The 21,514-nt window shown below is 41.5% G+C and overlaps 1 protein-coding gene across 1 annotated transcript in view; it reads left to right on the top strand.

The window, feature by feature from the left end:
- The window catches only part of ODAD2 (outer dynein arm docking complex subunit 2), a 206,664-nt gene that overhangs the window by 139,930 nt on the left and 45,220 nt on the right, over positions 1 to 21,514 (top strand). Inside the window, 2 exon segments of the mRNA XM_036337850.1 lie at positions 814 to 1,002; positions 2,462 to 2,683. Coding sequence (XP_036193743.1) covers positions 814 to 1,002; positions 2,462 to 2,683 — 411 coding nt within the window.

The following is a 21,514-nucleotide window of genomic DNA, read 5'->3' as shown; positions in this document are numbered from 1 at the left end:
GTGGGGTCCCTTGGCCTGGCTGGTGATCGGGACCAATTGGGGCTGACTGGCAGGGGGGTGGGTAGGGGCCACAGGAGGTTGGCCAGCTGGGGAAGGGAGGTTGGCTGGCCAGGGGGAGGGGCTACAGGAGGTTGGCCAGCTGAGGGGAGGGGCTATGGGAGGTTGGCCAGTGAGGGAAAGGGGATCACAGGAGGTTGGCCAGCCATGGGAGGTTGACTGTGGGAGCACACTGACCACCAGGAGGAAGCTCCTGCATTGAGTACCTGCCCCCTGGTGGTCAGTGTGCATCATAGCAACTGGTTGACTGGTTGTTCCAGTCATTTGTTTGCAGTGGTCACTTAGGCTTTTATATATATAGATTAGAGGCCTGGTGCATGAAATTCGTGTATGGGGGGGTGTCCCTCAGCCCAGCCTGCACCCTCTCCTATCTGGGACCCCTCAGACATCCCTCTTGCAATCCAGGACCACTGACTCCTAACCACTCACCTGCCTGCATGCCTAATGCCCCCAACTGCCCTCCCCTGCCAGCCTGGCCCCCCACAATGGCCCTCCCCTGCAGGCCAGTTCACCTTCAACTGCCCTCCCCGGCCAGCCTGATTTCACCCCCAACTGCCCTCCGCTGCCAGCCTGGTTGCCCCTAACCCCCCTGCCAGCCTGGTCTTGCCCCCTAACTGCCTCTGCCTCGGCCCCCACCACCATGGCTTTGTTCAGAAGGAAATTGGATGTCTGGAAGATGGCCAGTTGACCAAGTCTAATTAATTAGCATGTTACCCTTTTATTAGTATATATATCTTTATTTTTTTTATTTTCTAGGATGCTGGAGAAATGGTTCGTTCCTTTGTTGGTGGTTTGGAACTTGTTGTCAATTTACTGAAATCAGATAATAAAGAAGTTTTGGCAAGTGTATGTGCTGCTATTACCAATATAGCAAAAGATCAAGAAAATTTAGCTGTCATTACAGATCATGGAGTTGTCCCTTTATTGTCCAAACTAGCCAATACAGTAAGTAACATCTTTTTATTTTAAGTGCATATTGTCATAAGATGTCATGGTATAGAGGCAAAAGCAATGTGCTTTATGGTCAGACACCTGGGTTTAAGTTTAATATCCATCACTTATTAGGTATGAGATTTGGGTTAATTCATTTAATTTCTGAGACTAATACAGTGTTAAAATCCTTGTAAAATAAAGGCTGTTGTCACTGGCAAGTAACAAATGTATTCTTGTAGAAATAGGAACTATCATTTTTACATCATTATTAATATACCTAAGATAATTATTCATGCTAACTTTAGAAATTAAATGTGCCTCCCCCAGCTTAGCAAGCTTGGATCAGTGGCATTCTTGAGCTAGCAGACTTTGGCAGTCACTGTACTAGTTATTCAGAGCTGTGTCAGATAGAATAAACAGCCTTGAGAGGTAATGACTTCACCATGACCAGAAGTATTTGAGCATAGCTTGGACTACCACTTGGCAGAAAAGTCATGGAGATGAAATTCAATCATTGGAAAAATGCTGGGTCTAGAGGGCCTAATACTGAGTTCCTAAAAATATCCACCAGATTCAGGTAAGGACACCAAGTTGTTGCTTGAACAAGCAAACATTAAAATCAATAAAAAGAGCCCTAACCGGTTTGGCTCAGTGGATAGAGCGTCGGCCTGCGGACTCAAGGGTCCCAGGTTCGATTCTGGTCAAGGGCATGTACCTTGGTTGCGGGCACATACCCAGTGGGGGTTGTGCAGGAGGCAGCTGATCGATGTTTCTCTCTCATCGATGTTTCTAACTCTCTATCCCTCTCCCTTCCTCTCTGTAAAAAATCAATAAAATATATTTTTAAAAAAATCAATAAAAAGAAAACTGTATCCTTATTCAGTTATATTATACCTACACAATTAATTAGACATTGAATATAATGGCATAAAGAATACAGAAAGGAAATGGCAGACTCAAAATACGTCATTGTATGCTACACTGTCTTCTCCCTCTTGGGATCCAAGGTATATTACTGATGAAGCAGTATTCCTAGGGTGATAAAGTATAATTAAGCCACTTATCCCAGTTAAGCGAAATGCTCTCTTGAGAATGTCCTATATTCTTTAATTATATTTATTACTAAACCACTTGTGGATCTGTAATTCTGTGTTGAGAATATTTACTCAAAAGGAAATTGAGCCTGGAGTAAATAAGAATAATAATTTCAGGCAAATACCAGTAACTAATACCAGGTGAGCAGGGAGGATCACTTTTGAGTTCACTGAGAATGTTCAGTTCATAAAATGAGAATTTAGGATTGAAACTAGTCCATTGGTGACCCACCAAAATATGAGTTCCCTTCAAGACAGCACCTGAGTATCTAGCTAGCTGTTCTCTCCTGACTCATTGGCATCTTAGTGGGTAATAAACATTTAGTGCATAAACATGATCTCATGGGATCATACCACCATTCATTTCCTTTATGCAGAATAACGATAAACTCAGGCGTCATCTAGCAGAAGCCATTTCATGCTGCTGTATGTGGGGCAGAAACAGAGTGGCCTTTGGTGAAAACAAGGCAGTGGCTCCATTGGTGCGTTACCTGAAGTCGAATGACGCCAATGTGCATCGAGCAACAGCTCAGGCCTTGTACCAACTCTCAGAAGATGCCGATAACTGCATCACCATGCATGAGAACGGCGCAGTCAAGGTACAGTTGGTTGGCTTTGTGGTTTCATACAAGTTAGGCAAATGTAGTCTCAAAAGAAACTTAAGTAACATTAAGGTTTTACCGAAGGGGGTATTTGGACAAACAAAACTGTCTCCTTGTTGGATCATAGCTGCTGTTGAATATCATGGACTATGTTGCAGAAGAGTTGCGTGGAGAATTTTCTAGTCAAATATAAAATGTACTCAGTAAAATAAATAATCATCCTGTAATTTGAACTTTATTAAAGAAAATATACAGTGTATGAACCATCAGTGGCATTCATAAATTGTATTTAATATGTTACTTATTTAACACTTAAATAATGAAATATAGGCACCAACTAAATGGCAATGGAGCTGACTGAAACAGCAACCAGTCTGCAGTTTGACAGTCTGAACCATAATGGGAAAGGACAATTCAAAGACATGCTTCCTTCAAAAATATATCTGGGTTTCAAATTCTCTTTTGCCTTTAACCAATATGCAAGTAGGAGAGTTTCTGCACATAGATTGTAATGTATCTATGTGTTACATAGAAAATGCCTAGAGCTTCTGACTGGAATCTTTTGATGACACTAAATATAAAAATACTTAAGAGTTCATGAACAGCTTACATGTATTAAGAAAAATTGATTTTAAGTATTAGTTATTTTCTATAGCTTGTTTCCTTATACAATATACTATTTATTATCTCAATTGGAGGCTATGACAACTTATTTAAATTTTGAAATGCATGCCCAAAGTGGCCTTAATCTTTCAAACAAGAGTTAATAAAATTTCCAGTTAATCATATCTGGTCAAGTTTACACATGCCAAACATGAAACATCTTAGGAGGATTAGACTCTTACAATAACAATTGATAATTTTTGAAGAAATTATTTTAATTTATCCTTCAAATATATTGTAGTTTAACATGATTGTAATTTTTCTAATATTAACCCCAATTTACATATAAGTATGTCAAAATTTCCAGTATATGTCTGACCATATAGCACATAAGTCAAATTAATTTGTTCAAGCAAAAAACTGGCATAAAAAGCCCCTTTTAAACTAAGTACCAATTTTTCAAAGTAAATTATTACTAATTCCAAGTTGCTACCGAGTTATAAATGCTCTCACTTTTATATGATAATGGTCTTCATTATCACTTTAAAATAAAGACATTTCTAGTTTAAAAATTACTGTATGCATTCAATTCTCTTTTTTTCTTTATTGATTAAGCTATTACATATGTGTCCTTATTCCCTCATTGCTTCCTTACCCCCATCCCCCGCTCATGCCCTCACCCCACTGGTGTCTGTGTCCATTGGTTAGGCTTATATGCATCCATACAAGTCTCTTGGTTAATCTCATCCCCTAACTCCCATCCTACCCTGCCTTCCCTCTGAGGTTTGACAGTCTGATTGATGCTTCTCTGTCTCTGGATCTGTTTTTGTTCATCAGTTTATGTTGTTCATTATATAGTCCACAAATGAGTGAGATCATGTGATATTTATCTTTCTCTGACGGGTTTATTTTGCTTAGCATAGTGCACTCCAGTTCCATCCATGCTGTTGCAAATGGTAAGAATTCCTTCTTTTTTACAGCAGCGTAGTATTCCATTGTGTAGATGTACCACTAGTTTTAATCCACTCATCTGCTGATGGGCACTTAGGCTGTTTCCAAATCTTAGCTATGGTAACTTGTGCTGCTATGAACATATATCCTTTCTGATTGGTGTTTCTAGTTTCTTGAGATATATTCCTAGAAGTGGAACCACTGGGTCAAATGGGAGTTTAGTTTTTTGAGGAAACTCTATACTGTTCACCACAGTGGCTGCACCAGTCTGCATTCCCACCAGCAGTGAAGGAGGGTTCCTTTTTCTCCACATCCTCTCCAGCACTTGTCGTTTGTGGATTTGTTGATGATAGCCATTCTGACAGGTGTGTGATGGTACCTCATTGTTGTTTTGATTTGCATGTCTCAGATGATTAGTGACTTTGAGCATGTTTTCATATGTCTCTTGGCCATCCTTATGTCCCCTTTCAAAAAGTATCTATTTAGGTCCATTGCCCATTTTTTGATTGGATTGTCCTTTGTTAAGTTGTATGAGTTCCCTGTAAATGTTGGAAATTAAACCCTTATCGGAGATAATATTGGCAAATATGTTCTCACATACAGTGAGTTTCTTGTTTTATTGTGTTGTGTGTGTTTTTATGGTTTCTTTTGCTGTGCAGAAGTTTTTTTTATTTTGATGTAGTCCCATTTGTTTATTTTATCTTTAATTTCTATTGCCCTAGGAGCTTTATCGGTGAAGATATTGCTTCAGCATATGTCTGAGATTTTGCTGCCTGTGGATTCCTCTAATATTTTTCTGGTTTCCCGTCTTATGTTTAAGTCCTTTATCCATTTTGAGTTTATTTTTGTGTACGGTGTAAGTTGGTCGTCTAGTTTCATTTTTTTGCATGTAGCTGTCCAATTTTCCCAACACCATTTATTGAAGAGACTGTCTTGACTTCATTGTAGGCTGTTGCCTTATTTGTCAAATATTAATTGAGCGTAGTGGTTTCGGTTGATTTCTGGGTTCTCTGTTCTATTCCATTGGTCTATATGTCTGTTGTTGTGCCAGTACCAGGCAGTTTTGAGAAAAGTGGCTTTGTAATACAGCTGATATCTGGTATTGAAATCCCTCCTACTTTGTTCTTCTTTCTCAAGATTGCTGCAGCTACTCGGGGTCTTTTTTTGTTCTAGATGAATTTTTGGAGAGTTCGTTCTAGGTCTGTGAAATCGGTATTTTAATGGGGAGTGCATTGAATCTATAGATTGCTTTGGGTAGTATGGACATTTTGATGATGTTGATTCTACCAATCCATGAACATGGTATATTCTTCCATCTATTTATGTCTTCCTCTATCTCTTTTTTCAGTGTCCTATAGTTTTCAGAGTACAGGTCTGTTACCTCCTTAGTTAAGTTTATTCCTAGGTATCTTAATTTTTTTGGTACAATGGTAAATGGAATTTTTTTTTAAATCTCTCTTTCTGTAAGTTCACTATTGGTGTATAAAACTGCCATAGATATCTGGGCATTAATTTTGTATCCTGCTACATTGCCAAATTCATTTATTAAGTCTAATAATTTTTTAAATTAAATCTTTATTGTTCAGATTAATACAGTTGTTCTTTTTTCACCCCCATTGCTTCCCTCCACCTGGTTCCCACCCCACCCTCTGACCTTACCTGCCCCCCACTGTCCTCATCCATAGGTGTACGATTTTTGTCCAGTCTCTTCCCGCACCCCTCATACCCCTTTCCCCCTGAGAATTGTCAGTCCACTCCCTTTCTATGCCCCTGATCCTATTATATTCACCAGTTTATTCTGTTCATCAGATTATTTATTCACTTGATTTTTAGATTCACTTGTTGATAAATATGTATTTGTTGTTCATAATTTTTCTCTTTACCTTTTTCTTCTTCTTCCTCTTCTTAAAGGATACCTTTCAGCATTTCATATAATGCTGGTTTGGTGGTGGTGAACTCCTTTAGCCTTTTCTTATCTGTGAAGCTCTTTATCTGACCTTCAATTCTGAATGAAAGCTTTGCTGGTTAAAGTAATCTTGGTTGTAGGTTCTTGCTACTCATCACTTTGAATATTTCTTGCCACTCCCTTCTGACCTGCATAGTTTCTGTTGAGAAGTCAGCTGACAGTCGGATGGGTACTCCTTTGTAGGTAACTGACTGTTTTTCTCTTGCTGCTTTTAAAATTCTCTCTTTATCTTTTGCTCTTGGCATTTTAATTATGATGTGTCTTGGTGTGGTCCTCTTTGGATTCCTTTTGTTTGGGGTTCTCTGTGCATCCGGGACTTGTAAGTCTATTTCTTTCACCAGGTAGGGGTATTTTTCTGTCATTACTTCTTCAAATAGGTTTTCAATATCTTTCTCTCTCTCTTCTTCTGGCACCCCTATAATTCGGATGTTGGTACGTTTGAAGTTGTCCCTGAGGCTCCTTACGCTATCTTCATATTTTTGGATTTTTTTTTCTTTTTGCTTTTCTAGTTGGGTGTTTTTTGCTTCTTCGTATTTCAGATCTTTGACTTGATACTTGCGATCCTGTAGTCTGCTGTTGGATCTCTGTATAATAGTCTTTATTTCAGTCAGTGTATGCTTCATTTCTAGTTGGTCCTTTTTCATATCCTCGAGGGTCTCACTAGATTTATTGAGGGTCTCACTAAATTTATCGGTGGTTTCTAGAAAATTCATGAAAAACCTTAAAACCGTGGTTTTGAACTCTATATCCAGTAGTTTGCTTTCCTCCATTTCTGTCATTTGTGACCTGTTTCTTTGTCTCTGCATTTTGGCTGCTTCCCTGTATTGATAGAGTAGCTTTCTGTGCTAGGTGTCCTATAGGGCCCAGTGGCTCAGCCTTCCCAATTACCTGAGGTGGACACTCTTGGTGCACCCCTTTGTGGGCTATGTGCACAGTCTTGTTGTAGTTAAGCCTTGATTGTAGTTGGTATCACTGGGAGGAATTGACCTCCAGGCCAATTGGCTGTGAGGATCAGCTGTGTCTATGGTGGGAGAACTTCTGTGCTGGAGACACCCTTCTGGGGCAAGACTTGCTTCAGTGGGGCTTTGGTGCTCACTGAGTCTGCCCCTGAGTGTGCCCTTATGGATCTGAGGAGTTGTAATCTGGATGGTCCCACTCTGACCACTGGGCACACTGGCTCTTGGATCTCTAAGGAGGTGCTAATTTAGCCTCTGCCTGAGGCTACCCAGCAGGAGCTACAGAGAGATCTGCAGATTCCTCTTCCTTGTTTGGGTTTTGGAGTTGCCCAGGTGAGGCCCAGCTGTGAAGCAATGCAAGCTGCTGTGGGGCCTTGGGCCTTCTTTTGGATGTTCTGGGTCTCTCTGACCCAGCTGCAGTTTGTTTGGTAATTTTAGATTGCAAAGGGCCAGGCCATTCATATGCAAAAGCCTCTGCACACAGCTTGCAGGGGGCGGGTTCTCAGGGAGTCAACAGGGTGGAGCAAACAGCTATGGCAGATCCTTAGCCCTGCCCTAAGAGAACCCGGGTCTCAGTGTCCTGCAGTAATTGCTGCAAGCACCTCTGAGAGAAAGCCGCCCTTGAGTTCCGCCCGATGCCAGACAGTCCAGTTTCTCCCCATATGAGTCTGGGTCCCCAGAGACTTGCCCTGAACTGGAGTACAGAGCTGTCGGGAGCTTGTGTCTCTGTCCTGATTGAAAAAGAACCACGTCCTCAGTTGCCAGCCCTTTTCGCACACGCCTCCGTACCTCTGCACTTTACTTCTGCACCTCCTCTGAGTCTCAGTGTGCTTTTCTCTTTTCTTCTAGTTGTAGAATTTCCACTCAGCCAGCCTTCCTGTGGTTCTGTATGATGTCCATTTTGTCTTTCAGTTGTATTTTTGAAGTTGTTATGTGAGGCAGCAATTTCAGGTGTTTACCTATGCCGCCATCTTGGTTTCTTCTAAGTTTAATAATTTTTTTTATGGAGTCTTTAGGGTTTTCTATGTAAAGTATGTCATCTGTGAATAATGACAGTTTTACATCTTCTTTTCCAATTTGGATACCTTCTATTTCTTCTTCTTGTCTAATTACTATGGCTAACACTTCCAGTACTATGTTGAACAGGAGTGGTGAAAGTGGGCATCCCTGTCTCGTTCCTGTTCTTAGGTGAAATGGTTTTAGTTTTTGGTCATTGAGTATGATGTTGGCTGTAGATTTGTCATATAAGGCTTTTATCATGTTGAGGTATGATCCCTCTATTCCCACTTTGCTGAGGGTTTTTATCAAGAAAGGGTGTTGGATTTTTCCAAATGCTTTTTCTGTATCAATTGATATGACTATGTGATTTTAATCTCTAAATTTGTTTATGTGATGTATCATGTTTATTGATTTGCAGATATTGTACCATCTTTGCATCCCTGGGATAAATCCCACTTGGTCATGGTGTATGATCTTTCTAATGTACTCCTGGATCTGATTTGCTAGAATTTTGTTGAGTATTTTGGCATCTATGTTCATGAGGGATATTGGCCTGTAATTCCCCTTCTTTGTATTATCTTTATCTCGTTTTTGTATTAGGGTAATGCTAGCTTCATAGAAAGAGCTTGGAAGTGTTCCTTCCTCTTGAATTTTTTGGAATAGTCTGAGGAGGATTGGTTTTAGTTCTTCTTTGAATGTTTGGTAAAATTCTGCTGTGAAGCCATATGGTCCAGGGCTTTTGTTTGCTGGAAGCTTATTGATGACTGCTTCAATTTTCTCCATAGTTATCAGCCTATTGAAATTTTTAGATTCTTCCTGATTGAGTTTTGGAAGGTTTTATTTTTTTAGGAATATGTCCATTTCCTCTAGTTTGTCTAGTTTGTAGGAGTAGAATTGTTCATAGTATTTTTTACAACCCTTTGTATTTCTGTGGGGTCTGTTGTTATTTCTCCTCTTTCATTTCTGATTTTGTTTATTTGGGTCCTCTCTCTTTGCTTCTTGGTGAGCCTGACTAGAGGTTCATTAATATTGTTCATCTTTTCAAAGAACCAGCTCTTAGTTTCTTTTTCTTCCCCTCCCCCCATTTATTGATTAAAATATTACAAATGTGTCTTTATCCCCCCAATGTCCTCTCATTCCCCCAATCCTGCCCTCACCCTCACCCCCTGTTGTCCACATCTATTGCTTACACTTATATGCATGCATACACCAGCTCTTAGTTTCATTGATCTTTTGTATTGTCTTTTTAGTCTCTATGCTATTTATTTCTGCTCTCATCTTTATTATTACCTTCCTCCTGCTCACTCTGGGCTTTTCTTGTTGCTCTCTTTCTAATTCTTTAAGTTGTAGTGTTAGATAATTTATTACCATTTTTTCTTATTTTTTGAGGTAGGCCTGTAATGCTTTGAACTTCCCTCTCAGGACTGCTTTTACTATGTCCCATAGATTTTGGATTGTTTTGTTTTCATGGTCATTTGTTTCCAGGATGTTTTTAAATTCTTCTTTGATCTCTTTGGTATCCCAATCATTGTTTAATAGCATGCTATTCAGCTTCCAAGTGTTTGAATTTTTTTATTATTTTGATTGTAGTTTATTTCTAATATTATGCCATTGTGATCTGAGAAGATCTTTGATATGATTTCAATCTTCTTGAATTTGGAGAGACTTTGTCTGTGACCCAATATGTGGTCTATCTTTGAAAATGTCCCATGTACACTTGAAAAGAATGTATATTCCATGGCTTTGGTGTGAAATGTTCTGAAGATGTCAATTAAGTCCATATGATCTAGTGCAGCAGTTCTCAACCTGTGGGTCACGACCCTTTCGGGGTCAAACCACTCTTTCACAGGGGTCATCTAAGACCATCAAAAAACACATATATAATTACATATTGTTTTTGTGATTAATCACTACGCTTTAATTATGTTCAATTTGTAACAATGAAAATACATCCTGCATATCAGATATTTACATTACGATTCATAACAGTAGCAAAATTATAATTATGAAGTAGCAATGAAAATAATTTTATGGTTGGGGGTCTCCACAACATGAGGAACTGATTTAAAGGGTCGCAGCATTAGGAAGGTTGAGAACCACTGATCTAGTGAGTCATTTAGGATTGCTGTTTCTTTGCTGATTTTTTTGTCTAGGGGATTTGTCCAGTGATGTCAGTGGGGTATTAAAGTCCCCTTCTATGATAGTATAGTTGTTGATCTCTCCCTTGATATCTTGCATTCAATTCTTGAATAGGATATGCACAACCTAATATAAGTATACAGTTTGAAAAATGAAGCTATAAAATTTAGTTTGGTAAAGTATCTGACATATAACACATGCTTAGACAATTGCAAGTTACTTTAAAAAAGAGACTATCTCAGAAAAGTTTTAAATGTAATAAGGTTTGCATGTTCCCATTCAATTGACATATATGCCAGGTGTATGTGCGACTCTCGGTTATTTCTTCTAATGCAAGTCAGTAGATAGTCTAAATCATTTATGAATTGTAGTCTGCTATGAAAAATGTTGAAACTGTGTTCAGACACAGCTTATATGTCTTAGAAAAAGAAAAAGAATGATTAGGGTGAGGGGCAGGAAACAGAAAAGCAAAGAAAGGGTTTGTTATGCTCTAGACCCTTTTCTGGATCATTTTGTGGTGTCTTGAAGGCCTTTCTGTCTGGACTATTTGCATTCCTAACTGCCTGCTATTTCTACTGGAGGATAACTGTAAATAAAAGGACTTTTTTTTTCTTTTTTACTGTTACTTAGTGGAGGCAGGCCCTACAATGGGCTCTCCCTCTTGGGGTCATGGGAAAAACATAAGGACCTGTGTTTCCCTTTTCTGGTTTTCTTTTCTCTTTTTTTAAAATATATTTTATTGATTTTTTACAGAGAGGAAGGGAGAGGGATAGAGAGTTAGAAACATCGATGAGAGAGAAACATCGACCAGCCGCCTCCTGCTCACCTCCACTGGGGATGTGCCTGCAACCAAGGTACATGCCCTGGACCGGAATCGAACCCGGTACCTCTCAGTCCACAGGCTGATGCTCTATCCACTGAGCCAAAGCGGTTTGGCTCTGGTTTTCTTTAAGGTAGAAAAAATAATGTGGCATACTGGGTTTAGGTAGAAAAAATGAGATTTGGTAGTTGCTTGGATCTGCAGAATAAAGGAAAAGGTTGAATCAAAAATGACTCCAGATTATGGGCTAGACAAAGAGAAAGATTTTTTAGCCAAGATAATGCAAGAAAATAGCATAATAGGGTGGTTAAAATACCTGCAGTGAATGTGTCACATTTCTGACACCAAATGCATATACACTTTATCCACTATTTTGGCAAATCCCTGGCTGTTTTTATTCCTGATTGCTACTGAACCTTTCTAGTCAAATGCTTATGGTGTTATTTCCCAGGTCTGCAAACATTCCTGCTGCAGCTGCTCATGAGCAATGTTGACAGGCTCTTTGACAATTACCAGACTCGTCATATCGCCCTGTTCATAAGTAATTTATTCCAGAGGTTGCTTCCTTCATTGTTCAATTTCCTCAACAGCAGTGGTGATGTCATGCAATGTATCGGTCTCATGCCAACTTATGTTTATTCTATCATAACAGTGAAGCAGCATTGAGGGTCTGGAATAGATTGAATTCAGTTTCTAATGTGTTCAATTTAAATGGTCAGTTAGAGTTTGGTCAGAGCAGTGCTGTCCAGTAAGAATGTATTAAATTTTGTAGTAGCCAAAATTTAAGATAAAAAGAAACTGGTGAAATTCATTTTAGTAATGTATTTCATTTGACCCAATATATCAAAAATATTATCTCAACATATAGTTAATATGAAAAATATGAATATTTTACTTTTTGTGTCTATATTAAGTCTTCAAAGAGTGTGTTTCATAATACATCTCAATTTGGAGCATCCATATTTCAAGTTCTCACCATTGGCTAGTGGTGTTTTTTTATTGGACAGCAAAAACCCAGGGACAAGAGCGGGGGCAATTCAGGAAGTATCAGTGAAGAGGTATGAAGCCACGAGTGAGGGTGGATAAGATGTTTTTGGCACAGAGTTTAGAGAAGCCTGGGAAATCTCAAAATTTTTACTCACAGAGCATGTAAATTAGGAAGAAGAGCTGTCAGAGTAAACTCAGGAAGTTCCTAGGTTAACCAGGTGTTCTAGAAAGGAAGAGTGAGCTTCCAAAGGTTTTGTGTTCAAAAGCTGCTAAGCAGTCAACAAGGATTTCCTGACTCAGTTATGTTGAAAAATAATCCTTGTGTTTGAGCCTTGGCTAGTGAGAATCTCTTCTCGATGAACTAACAAATCCCCTGCTCTAGTAAATACAATGTGAAAGTAATAATTCAGTCCTTATTTCCTTTTTGATTATACACAGACCTCCTCAAAAGTATCAGCACAGGGTCTTGTATCACTACAAAACCTTGTGAATGTGAAAGCAGAGCTATTGGTAACTTTATTGAAAATATGAGAAGTCTAGGAGATGTATCAAAGTTATTTGCTAATCATAACAAAACTGTAACATAGGAAAGTAATATTGGAGGGGAAGAAGTTGCAGGAAAAACTGAGCAAGACAAATCCTGTCCTAAGACAAAAAAAAAATGTGGTCAAATAGAAAGATGATGAGCACCTATAGAAGACATTAAGCTCCCTTCCCCATGGTGACACTGGATTTGTTTTTGCAAATGTCTATACTGGGCAAATGAAAGCTATGTTATGGCCTATAACTTTCTGAAAGGCAGGAAATTTAAGAAACTGCAGAAAATATAATCAGAAGTGGGTCCAGCAGTGGCAGAGTGAGGGGAGAGCATTTCCATTTGGTTGGAACTGAAATGGTTGCGTTGGCTGCCTCACAGACTCAGCATGTGGAGTGGCATTCCAGAGAACCAGGAAGATGACCCCAGGAGCAAACACACCCCATAGTTTTTGAAGTCTGGTATAGGAAAAGAAAATATCACTCAGATTTTAGAGACTGAGATCACCCAGGATTTCAGTGTCTATATGCAGTCAACATGCGTACCTAATGTTTGCTTGAGCTATAATGTTTTCTATTAATTGGAACTCTTAATGTGCCTTTGTGGTTTTCAGTATTTTCTTCACATGTCAGATATTTCCTGGAGAGCTGGGATATGTCCACTTGGTGGGAATTAAATTACTTCGTAGGGCTATTAGGAATCAGTGACTATATAATACCACATAGAGTCATATACAGACTTGTTTCTGATTGACTTTTTTCTTATTATTTGAATATTTCTTTAAAGTGAGAAAGAAACTTATGATTACTTAAGGGTTTCATTAAGTTAGATTTCAGTTTAACATGTTTAACTTAATATCAATACATATATCAAATATTTTCCTTATTTCATTTTTATTTTTAACTTAAACTGTAATAGCTTTATTAATATATGATTGACATACACATGCACATATTTAAAAGGTAAAATTTGATAACTTTTCACACACACATCCAGTAAAACCTTCTTCTTGCCCCTCTCTGTCGCTGAGCAACCACTGTCAATATAGATTAGTTTGCATTTTCTAGAATTGATTATAAATTGGACCATATAGTATGTACTTCTTTTTTGTTTGTCTTCTTTCACTCAGCTTATTTTCATATTCATTCATGCTCTTACATGTATCAATAGTGCACTCTTCTGTTTCCAAGTAGCATTCCATCACAATATGTTTATACTTTCATTATTGATGGACATTTGAGTTATTTCCAATTTTGGATTATTACATATAAAGCTATGAACCTTCATGCACAATTTTTGGTGTGGACATATGCTTTCACTCCTCTTGGGTAAACACCTAGGTGTGCATGGCTGGGTCGTATACCTTATATGTTCATTCTTTGTTATTTTAGACATCCTAGTAGGTGTGTAAAGATGATTTAGAACATCTTTTTAAGTGCTTATATGTCCACTTTGGTGGTATACAAATTTTTTGATCATTTTTCAGTTGGGTAAAATGTCATAGTGAGAGTAGAAGACTTTAGGATTTTCTTGTTTAAATGGTGGTTTGGAATAATACTATGAAATATATAAGGACTTAGAAAAGTTATAATGATCACATGTTCTGATTCCAAATCAGGAATTTTAGCTATTTATATAAAAAGTTTCTAAGGGTATAAAAATTAAATCACATTTATACATTTAACATATCTACTTATATAAAAACCATGGGTGGTGTTCATCACGACCACAAATGCCACAACCAAGCGGAAGGAAGTCAGTCCTACAGGGGTTGTCTTGGCAATGGTTGCACCCTCCCCCAAGCTGTTTCCCAGAGCTGTTTCCTGTAAGGGCGGGGTTTGAGGCAGGAACCCGCCCTGGGAGCGTGGAGGCAGATCTTTCTAAAGTGTGCCGCACCAGCACGGCCAGGGGTGAACCTGAGTGGGGGCGGCTGAAAGGCTTAGAAAAGACAGACAAGAGAATGAAAGCCGGGTCTCGATGGGACGCTGCTTCTCTGAGAGACAGTGACCATGACCACAGCCATGCCTTTATTTTATAGCAGATGCTACCAGGCAAAGTAAGGGCGTGACCAAAATGTTTACAACATTCTCCTGGGTTTCAGTCCTACTCAACTACATGCACCTGAACTCTATCAAGCCCACATCACTCAGGCACGTGGGGCCACGTGTTCAGACCATAGGTTCAAGCTTACAACTACAGCTGTTGGCTGTAATTGTGCTGGGAGGGCCTTGCCCTCCAAGCTGGAACTTGCACATGGTGATGAGAGGACTGTGCCCTCTCATCAGTCCAAGGCTTGAACCTGTCCAAAACACTGTAGCAGCTCCCCACAATAAAGTTTTAATTCTGTGTCTTTGTTACTAATGTTGTGACCCCACCCCATAACAAAGAAACAATTTCCAGAGGATGAGGCCCAGGAATCAGGATTTTAAAAAGACTCCCAGGTGATTCTAATGTGCAGCCAAGGTTGAGAACCACTGCTATAGATAATATTAAAAATATATCTAAAAGTGCAATTCTTTGTCCAAAAAAATGAGCATGTTCAAAAATTAAATGAAGAAAATTTGGATATACTCGATGGAGATTTTCACATATATTTGAGTGATGATTCCATTGATTCCACAGATGATGCTGAAAAGGAAAATTTTCCCATCGAATTTCTTAATAGTATTACTCCTTCGGGAATGCCATGTCATAAATTAAAATTGGAAGTGGGTGCAATCATCATGCTATTGAGAAATATCAATAATAAATGGGGTCTTTGTAATGGTACCAGATTTATTATCAAAAATTACAACCTAACATTATCAAAGCTGAAGTATTAACAGGATCTGCAGAGGGAGAGGCTGTTCTGATTCCAAGAATTAATTTGTCCCCATCTGACACTGGCCTCCCAGTTAAATTGATTTGACAACGGTTTCCCGCGATGCCAGCATTTGGGATGACTATTGATAAATCACAAGGACAAACTCTAGAAAAAGTAGGAATATTCCTACCTGAACCCGTTTTTGCACACGGTCAGTTATATGTTGCTTTCTCTCGAGTTTGAAGAGCATGTGACATTACAGTTAAAGTTCTAAGTACTTCATCACAGGGGAAATTAGTCAAGCACTCTGAAAGTATTTTCACTCTTAATGTGGTGTACAGGGAGATATTAGAATAAATTTAATCACTTTCTCAGTCATTGTTTACATCACTGTTGTTTTTATATCATGTTTTTGTTGTTTTCATATCATGTTTTTGTCATTTTTATATCATGCCTCTCTTGTTGTTATATCCTTTCATTACTGTTTATTAATAAGTGTATATATTATTTTCATATACATTTTACTAATTTCCTTTCATCTCTCACACTTCTGTTATAGAGAAAGGGCAAATAGCAATATTAAAATATTTCTGCTAATTAATTCCCTTTTTAAAATATATATTTTATTGATTTTTTACAGAGAGGAAGGGAGAGGGATAGAGAGAAACATCAATGAGAGAAACATCGATCAGCTGCCTCCTGCACACTCCCCACTGAGGATGTGCCCGCAACCAAGGTACATGCCCTTGACTGGAATCAAACCTGGGACCCTTGAGTCCACAGGCCGACTCTCTATCCACTGAGCCAAACCGGTTAGGGCAATTAATTCCCTTTTTATGTGCATGAATTTCGTGCACTGGGCTATTAGTACTTAATATACATCTAAATCAATTTTGTAGAAAATCTTAAAACTATCAAATTTGAGTGGCTAATGCAGGCAATCATGGAAGGAATATTTCAGTATTGTTTGATTCCTTTTTCTAAGTGTTTATGTTAGAGTCTATTCCTTATCCAACACTCCTCACACTTTACCTCAGGTAGGAGTCATGTGGGAATCTTGTTAAAATTCAGATTCTGAGCCAGTAGGTCTAGTGTCAGGACTGAGATTCTGCATTTCTCACAAACACTGAGGTGCTGTGCTGCCTTCTGTCTGCAGTCACACTGACTGCTAGCAAGTCCTTAGCCCTGGGGAACCTGAGAACCAGGAAAGGCCTTAGCCCACTTGCCTCCAGGCCACAAGCAGCTTTCTCCCATTTACAAGCAGTTGGCTGTTTTTCTGCTGACAGGAAATAGCAGTTAGGAAGCACTGTTTTAGGAGACATAGAGTACATTCTTTCAAAGGCAATAAAATGAATTGCATTGGCTTACAGCTTTGAAGATAGTATTTTAGATAGGACATTTGTCTCTGGGCATGCTGGCTCTGCCTCACTGCAGTGAATTCACCTTGCTTCTGCCAAGTTTCCACCACCCCACTCCCAGCAACATAAACGTCCCTCCCCTTCTTAAAAGCTAAAGGGGAGTAAAGATGAAAGAGAGAGTTGCATGTAAGTGTACCAAAAGAACTAGATAATAATGAACGTCCCATCTTTTTCATTTATTTAGCTTCCTAGGTGGCAGATGCTATTCTAAAAGCACATTTATACATGGTCTTTCATTGAATCTTTTCCATTATCCAATGAGATGGGTATTATTATCTTCATTTTACAGATAAAGAAACTGAGTTTCATAGAGATTAAGTAACTTGTCCTAGGTCACCCAGATCACAAGGTAAGGACCCAAGAAATATAGTTTCAGGGTCTGTTCTCTCAACTCCCATTGCCGGGTAAACCTGAAGTGCCCCGAGACACAAGTGTGTGGATGGACATGGATGTTTAAGGATACATTTGAAGGACTACACCTGGTTGATAAACTACTTTAGGAGGAACTTTAGCTGTTGGGGAAGGCACAAAGGAGAATGGGACTTGGTGGAGAACATACCTTTTTATATAGAATGGTTCCTGTCCTTGTTGTTACAGCCTCCCATCCTTTAAATGCGCTATTTCTCTCCTTAGTTTTCATGATTTTCTAACCTCTCTTACTGCCCTTGAAGCTTTTTCATAGACTTAACTTATGCCAATTAAATATTATTACTAATACTGGTTATAGAATATGAAGTTAAAGCCAAGTGTTTTTGTGATTTTTTTGAAAAAGAATTATTTATATTTCTATCGTCACATAGACTTTAATAAGGGTAGCTATATTTCCCAAAGGCAAGTTTAGACACTTGTTATAGGTAAGTGGAACAGGTTGAAATTAAGTCCAAAGCTCATGTATTCAGGTTTTTTAGTTCTAACATTCTTAATTCTAAAAATGTCAAGTATATACACACACCCACACCCACAGAGAAAGCATAAAATACCACTAATATTAACTAAATTAACTAATATTAACCTTTATATATTATTTCATTTCCTAATGGCTTCAGCACACATTTTCTGTCTGCAAACCCTTCTCTCTTTATCCTTAGGTTAGATGCACCTGTTCCCAGATGCTTTCTCAGACTTTCTGGGCTAAAGTAGGTTATCCCCCTGTTAATTCTTCATTCAGCACTATTTGTTTCCTTCACTGCATTCAGCACACTTGATAATTATTTGTCCATTTACTTGTTTTTGATCAGGCCCTTCTTTTTTTATTTTAAAAAAAATCTTTATTGTTGAAAGTATTATGTACGTCCCCCTTTTTCCCCCATTGACCCATTCTAGCCCACGCCTGCCCCCCACCCTAGGCCTTCACCACACTATTCACCATTGTCCATGTCCATGGGTTATCCTATATAATAAAAGCGTAATATGCAAATCAACTGAACCATGGAACAACTGGTTGCTATGATGCACACCGACCACCAGGGGGCAGATGCTCAATGCAGGAGCTGCTCCCTGGTGGCAGTGTGCTCCCACATCGGGAGTGCCGCTCAGCCAGAATCCAGGCTCACAGCTGGCGAGTGCACTGGCAGTGGTGGGATCCACTCCCGCCTCCGCTGCAGGTGGGCGGTAAGGAGCGAGGGGTCCTGGACTGTGAGAGCCCCGAATGGCGAGAAGGATGTCTGACTACTGGCGGACATCCCCCGAGGGGTCCCGGACTGCAAGAGGGCACAGGCCAAGCTGAGGGGGACCCCTCCCCCCGCAGTGCATGTATCTCATGCACTGAGCCTCTAGTGTGTGTGTGTGTGTGTGTGTGTGTGTGTGTGTGTGTGTGTATATATATATATATATATATATATATATATATATATATATATACAAGTTCCTTGGTTGATCTCTGCCAGGGCTATGAGATTCTTGGTCCTACTCTCTCTTGAACTCTGGGAATGATGAATAGAAGGGCAAGTCCTGCCTGTGAGGAGAATTCATGTACCATATATTTATTCCATTCCTCTATTTTAAATTTAACCAAATAAATTGGAGTCACCCATCTACACTAATAAAAGAGAAACATGGTAATTGGCGTCTGACCGCTACCCTTCCCATTGGCTAATCAGCGAGATATGCAAATTAACTGACAGCCAAGATGGCGGCCGGCAGCCAGGCAGCTTAAACTGAACATGAGGCTTGCTTGCTTCAGTGACAGCGGACTCCAACGTTACCCCCTGCCGCTTCAGGCTTCCGAGCGGGCAGTTTGAAACATAGTAACATAGAGAAGCTAAAAAAAACTCCAGAAACCAGCTTTCAGCGAACAGGGATCTCAGAGCTGGAGTGGATACAGAGTTTCGGTTGTAGAACACAAACAAGTCTGGGCCGGAGGGTTTCCACTTTCCCAGCAGCAGAGGCCGCAGAGCTGGAGCCACAGCTAAAGCTGGCCCAGAATAAAAAAAGAAAAAAGAAAAAAAGGAGCGGTTGAGAGCTTCAGTCACCCGACAGCCTGAAAACAGCCCTCAGCCCCTCACCCAGACTGGCCAGGCACCCCAGTGGGGACCCCCACCCTGAAGGGTGTGTGACCAGCTGCAAACAGCCATCATCCCCTCACCCAGGCTGGCCAGGCACCCCAGTGGGGACCCCCACCCTGATCCAGGACACCCTTCAGGGCAAACCACTGGCCCCCACCCATGCACCAGGCCTCTACCCTATATAGTAAAAGGGTAATATGCCTCCCAGCACCAGGATCAGCGGAGCCGCGAGGCCTCCTGGCACTGGGATCAGCGTGACAGGGGGCAGTGCCCAAACCCCCTGATCGGCCCTGCTCTGTGTGTGACAGGGTGCGGCACCCCAACCTCCCCCCCCCCACGAGCCCTGCTGAGTGTGTGACGGGGTAGAGCCATAACCTCCCCATCAGCCCTGCTCTGTGTATGACAGGGGACGGTGCCACAACTCCCCTATTGGCCCTACTCTGTGAGTGACGGGGGAGCTCCCCAACCCCCTGATGGGCCCTGCTCTGTGCATGACAGGGGGCAGTGCCCCAACCCCCTGATGGGCCCTGCTCTGTGCGTGACAGGGGGCAGCGCCCCAACCCCCTGAGGGGCCCTGCTCTGTGTGTGACAGGGGGGAGCTCGCCAACCCACTGATGGGCCCTGCTCTGTGCGTGACAGGGGGTGGTGCCCCAACCCCCCAATCGGCCCTACCCTGAGCGTGACTGCGGGTGGCATCGCAACCTCCCAATCAGCCCTGCTCTGTGCATGACGGGGCAGCGCCCCAACTCCCCAATCGGCCCTGCTCTGAGCCTGACCAGGGGCTGCACCTAGGGATTGGGCCTGCCCTCTGCCACCCGGGAGCAGGCCTAAGCCAGCAGGTCGTTATCTCCTGAGGGGTCCCAGACTTCGAGAGGGCACAGCCGGGCTGAGGGACCCTCCCACCCCCCCGAGTGCACAAATTTTTGTGCACCGGGCTTCTAGTTAAATAAATAATTAACAAATATTAGAATAGTGAGCTGAGTTATGATATACTTTTCTTAGACTAACAAATCCTATCTAATAAAAGAGAAACATGGTAATTGGCGTATGACCGCTACCCTTCCCATTGGCTAATCAGGGCGATATGCAAATTAACTGCCAGCCAAGATGGCGGCCGTCAGCCAGGCAGCTTAAACTGAACATGAGGCTTGCTTGCTTCAGTGACGGAGGACTGCAACGTTCCCCGCCTGCCTTGCCGGCCTCTGAGCTTGGAGTTTGAAACATAGTAACAAATATAGAAGCTAACAAAACCCCAGAAACCAGCTTTCAGCGAGCCAGGATCTCAGAGCTGGAGTTGATACAGAGTTTCGATTATAGAACCGAAACAAACCAGATACCTGTTTTCAGCAGCTGAGGCCTCAGAGATGGAGCCAGGCTAAAGCTGGCCCAGAATAAAAAAGAAAAAAAGGAGCAGTTGGGAGCTTCAGTCCCAGCCTGAAAACTGCCCTCAGCCCCTCATCCAGACTGGCCAGGCACCCCAGTGGGAACTCCCACCCTGAAGGGTGTGTGACCAGCTGCAAACAGCCATCATCCCCTCACCCAGGCTGGCCAGGCACCCCAGTGGGGACCCCCACCCTGATCCAGGACACCCTTCAGGGCAAACCACTGGCCCCCACCCATGCACCAGGCCTCTATTCTATATAGTAAAAGGGTAATATGCCTCCCAGCACCGGGATCAGCGGAGCTGAGAGGCCTCCCGGCACCAGGATCAGTGTGACAGGGGGCAGCGCCCAAACCCCCTGATCGCCCTGTGGCTCTGTGTGTGACAGGGGGCAGGGCCACAACCTCCCTATCGGCCCTGTTCTGTTCCTAACAGGGGAAGGCACCCCAACCCCCTGATCGGCCCTGCTCTGTGCCTGATAGGGGGAAGCTCCCCAACCCCCTGATCACCCTGTGGTTCTGTGTGTGACAGGGTGCGGCACCCCAACCCTCCACCCCATGGGCCCTGCTCTGTGTGTGATGGGGTAGAGGCATGACCTCCCCATCGGCCCTGCCCTGAGTGTGACAGTGGCGGCGCCCCAACGCCCTGATCCAGCCTGCTCTGTGTGTGACAGGAGGCAGCGCCCCAACTCCCCTATCGGCCCTACTCTGTGAGTGACGGGGGGAGCTCCTCAACCCCCTGATGGGCCCTGCTCTGTGCGTGACAG

This window comes from Myotis myotis, unplaced genomic scaffold (assembly GCF_014108235.1).
Source record: "Myotis myotis isolate mMyoMyo1 unplaced genomic scaffold, mMyoMyo1.p scaffold_m19_p_1, whole genome shotgun sequence".
Classification (NCBI taxonomy): domain Eukaryota; kingdom Metazoa; phylum Chordata; class Mammalia; order Chiroptera; family Vespertilionidae; genus Myotis; species Myotis myotis.
The sequence above is the reverse complement of the archived record's forward strand: the minus strand, read 5'-3'. Positions and strand labels throughout refer to the sequence as shown.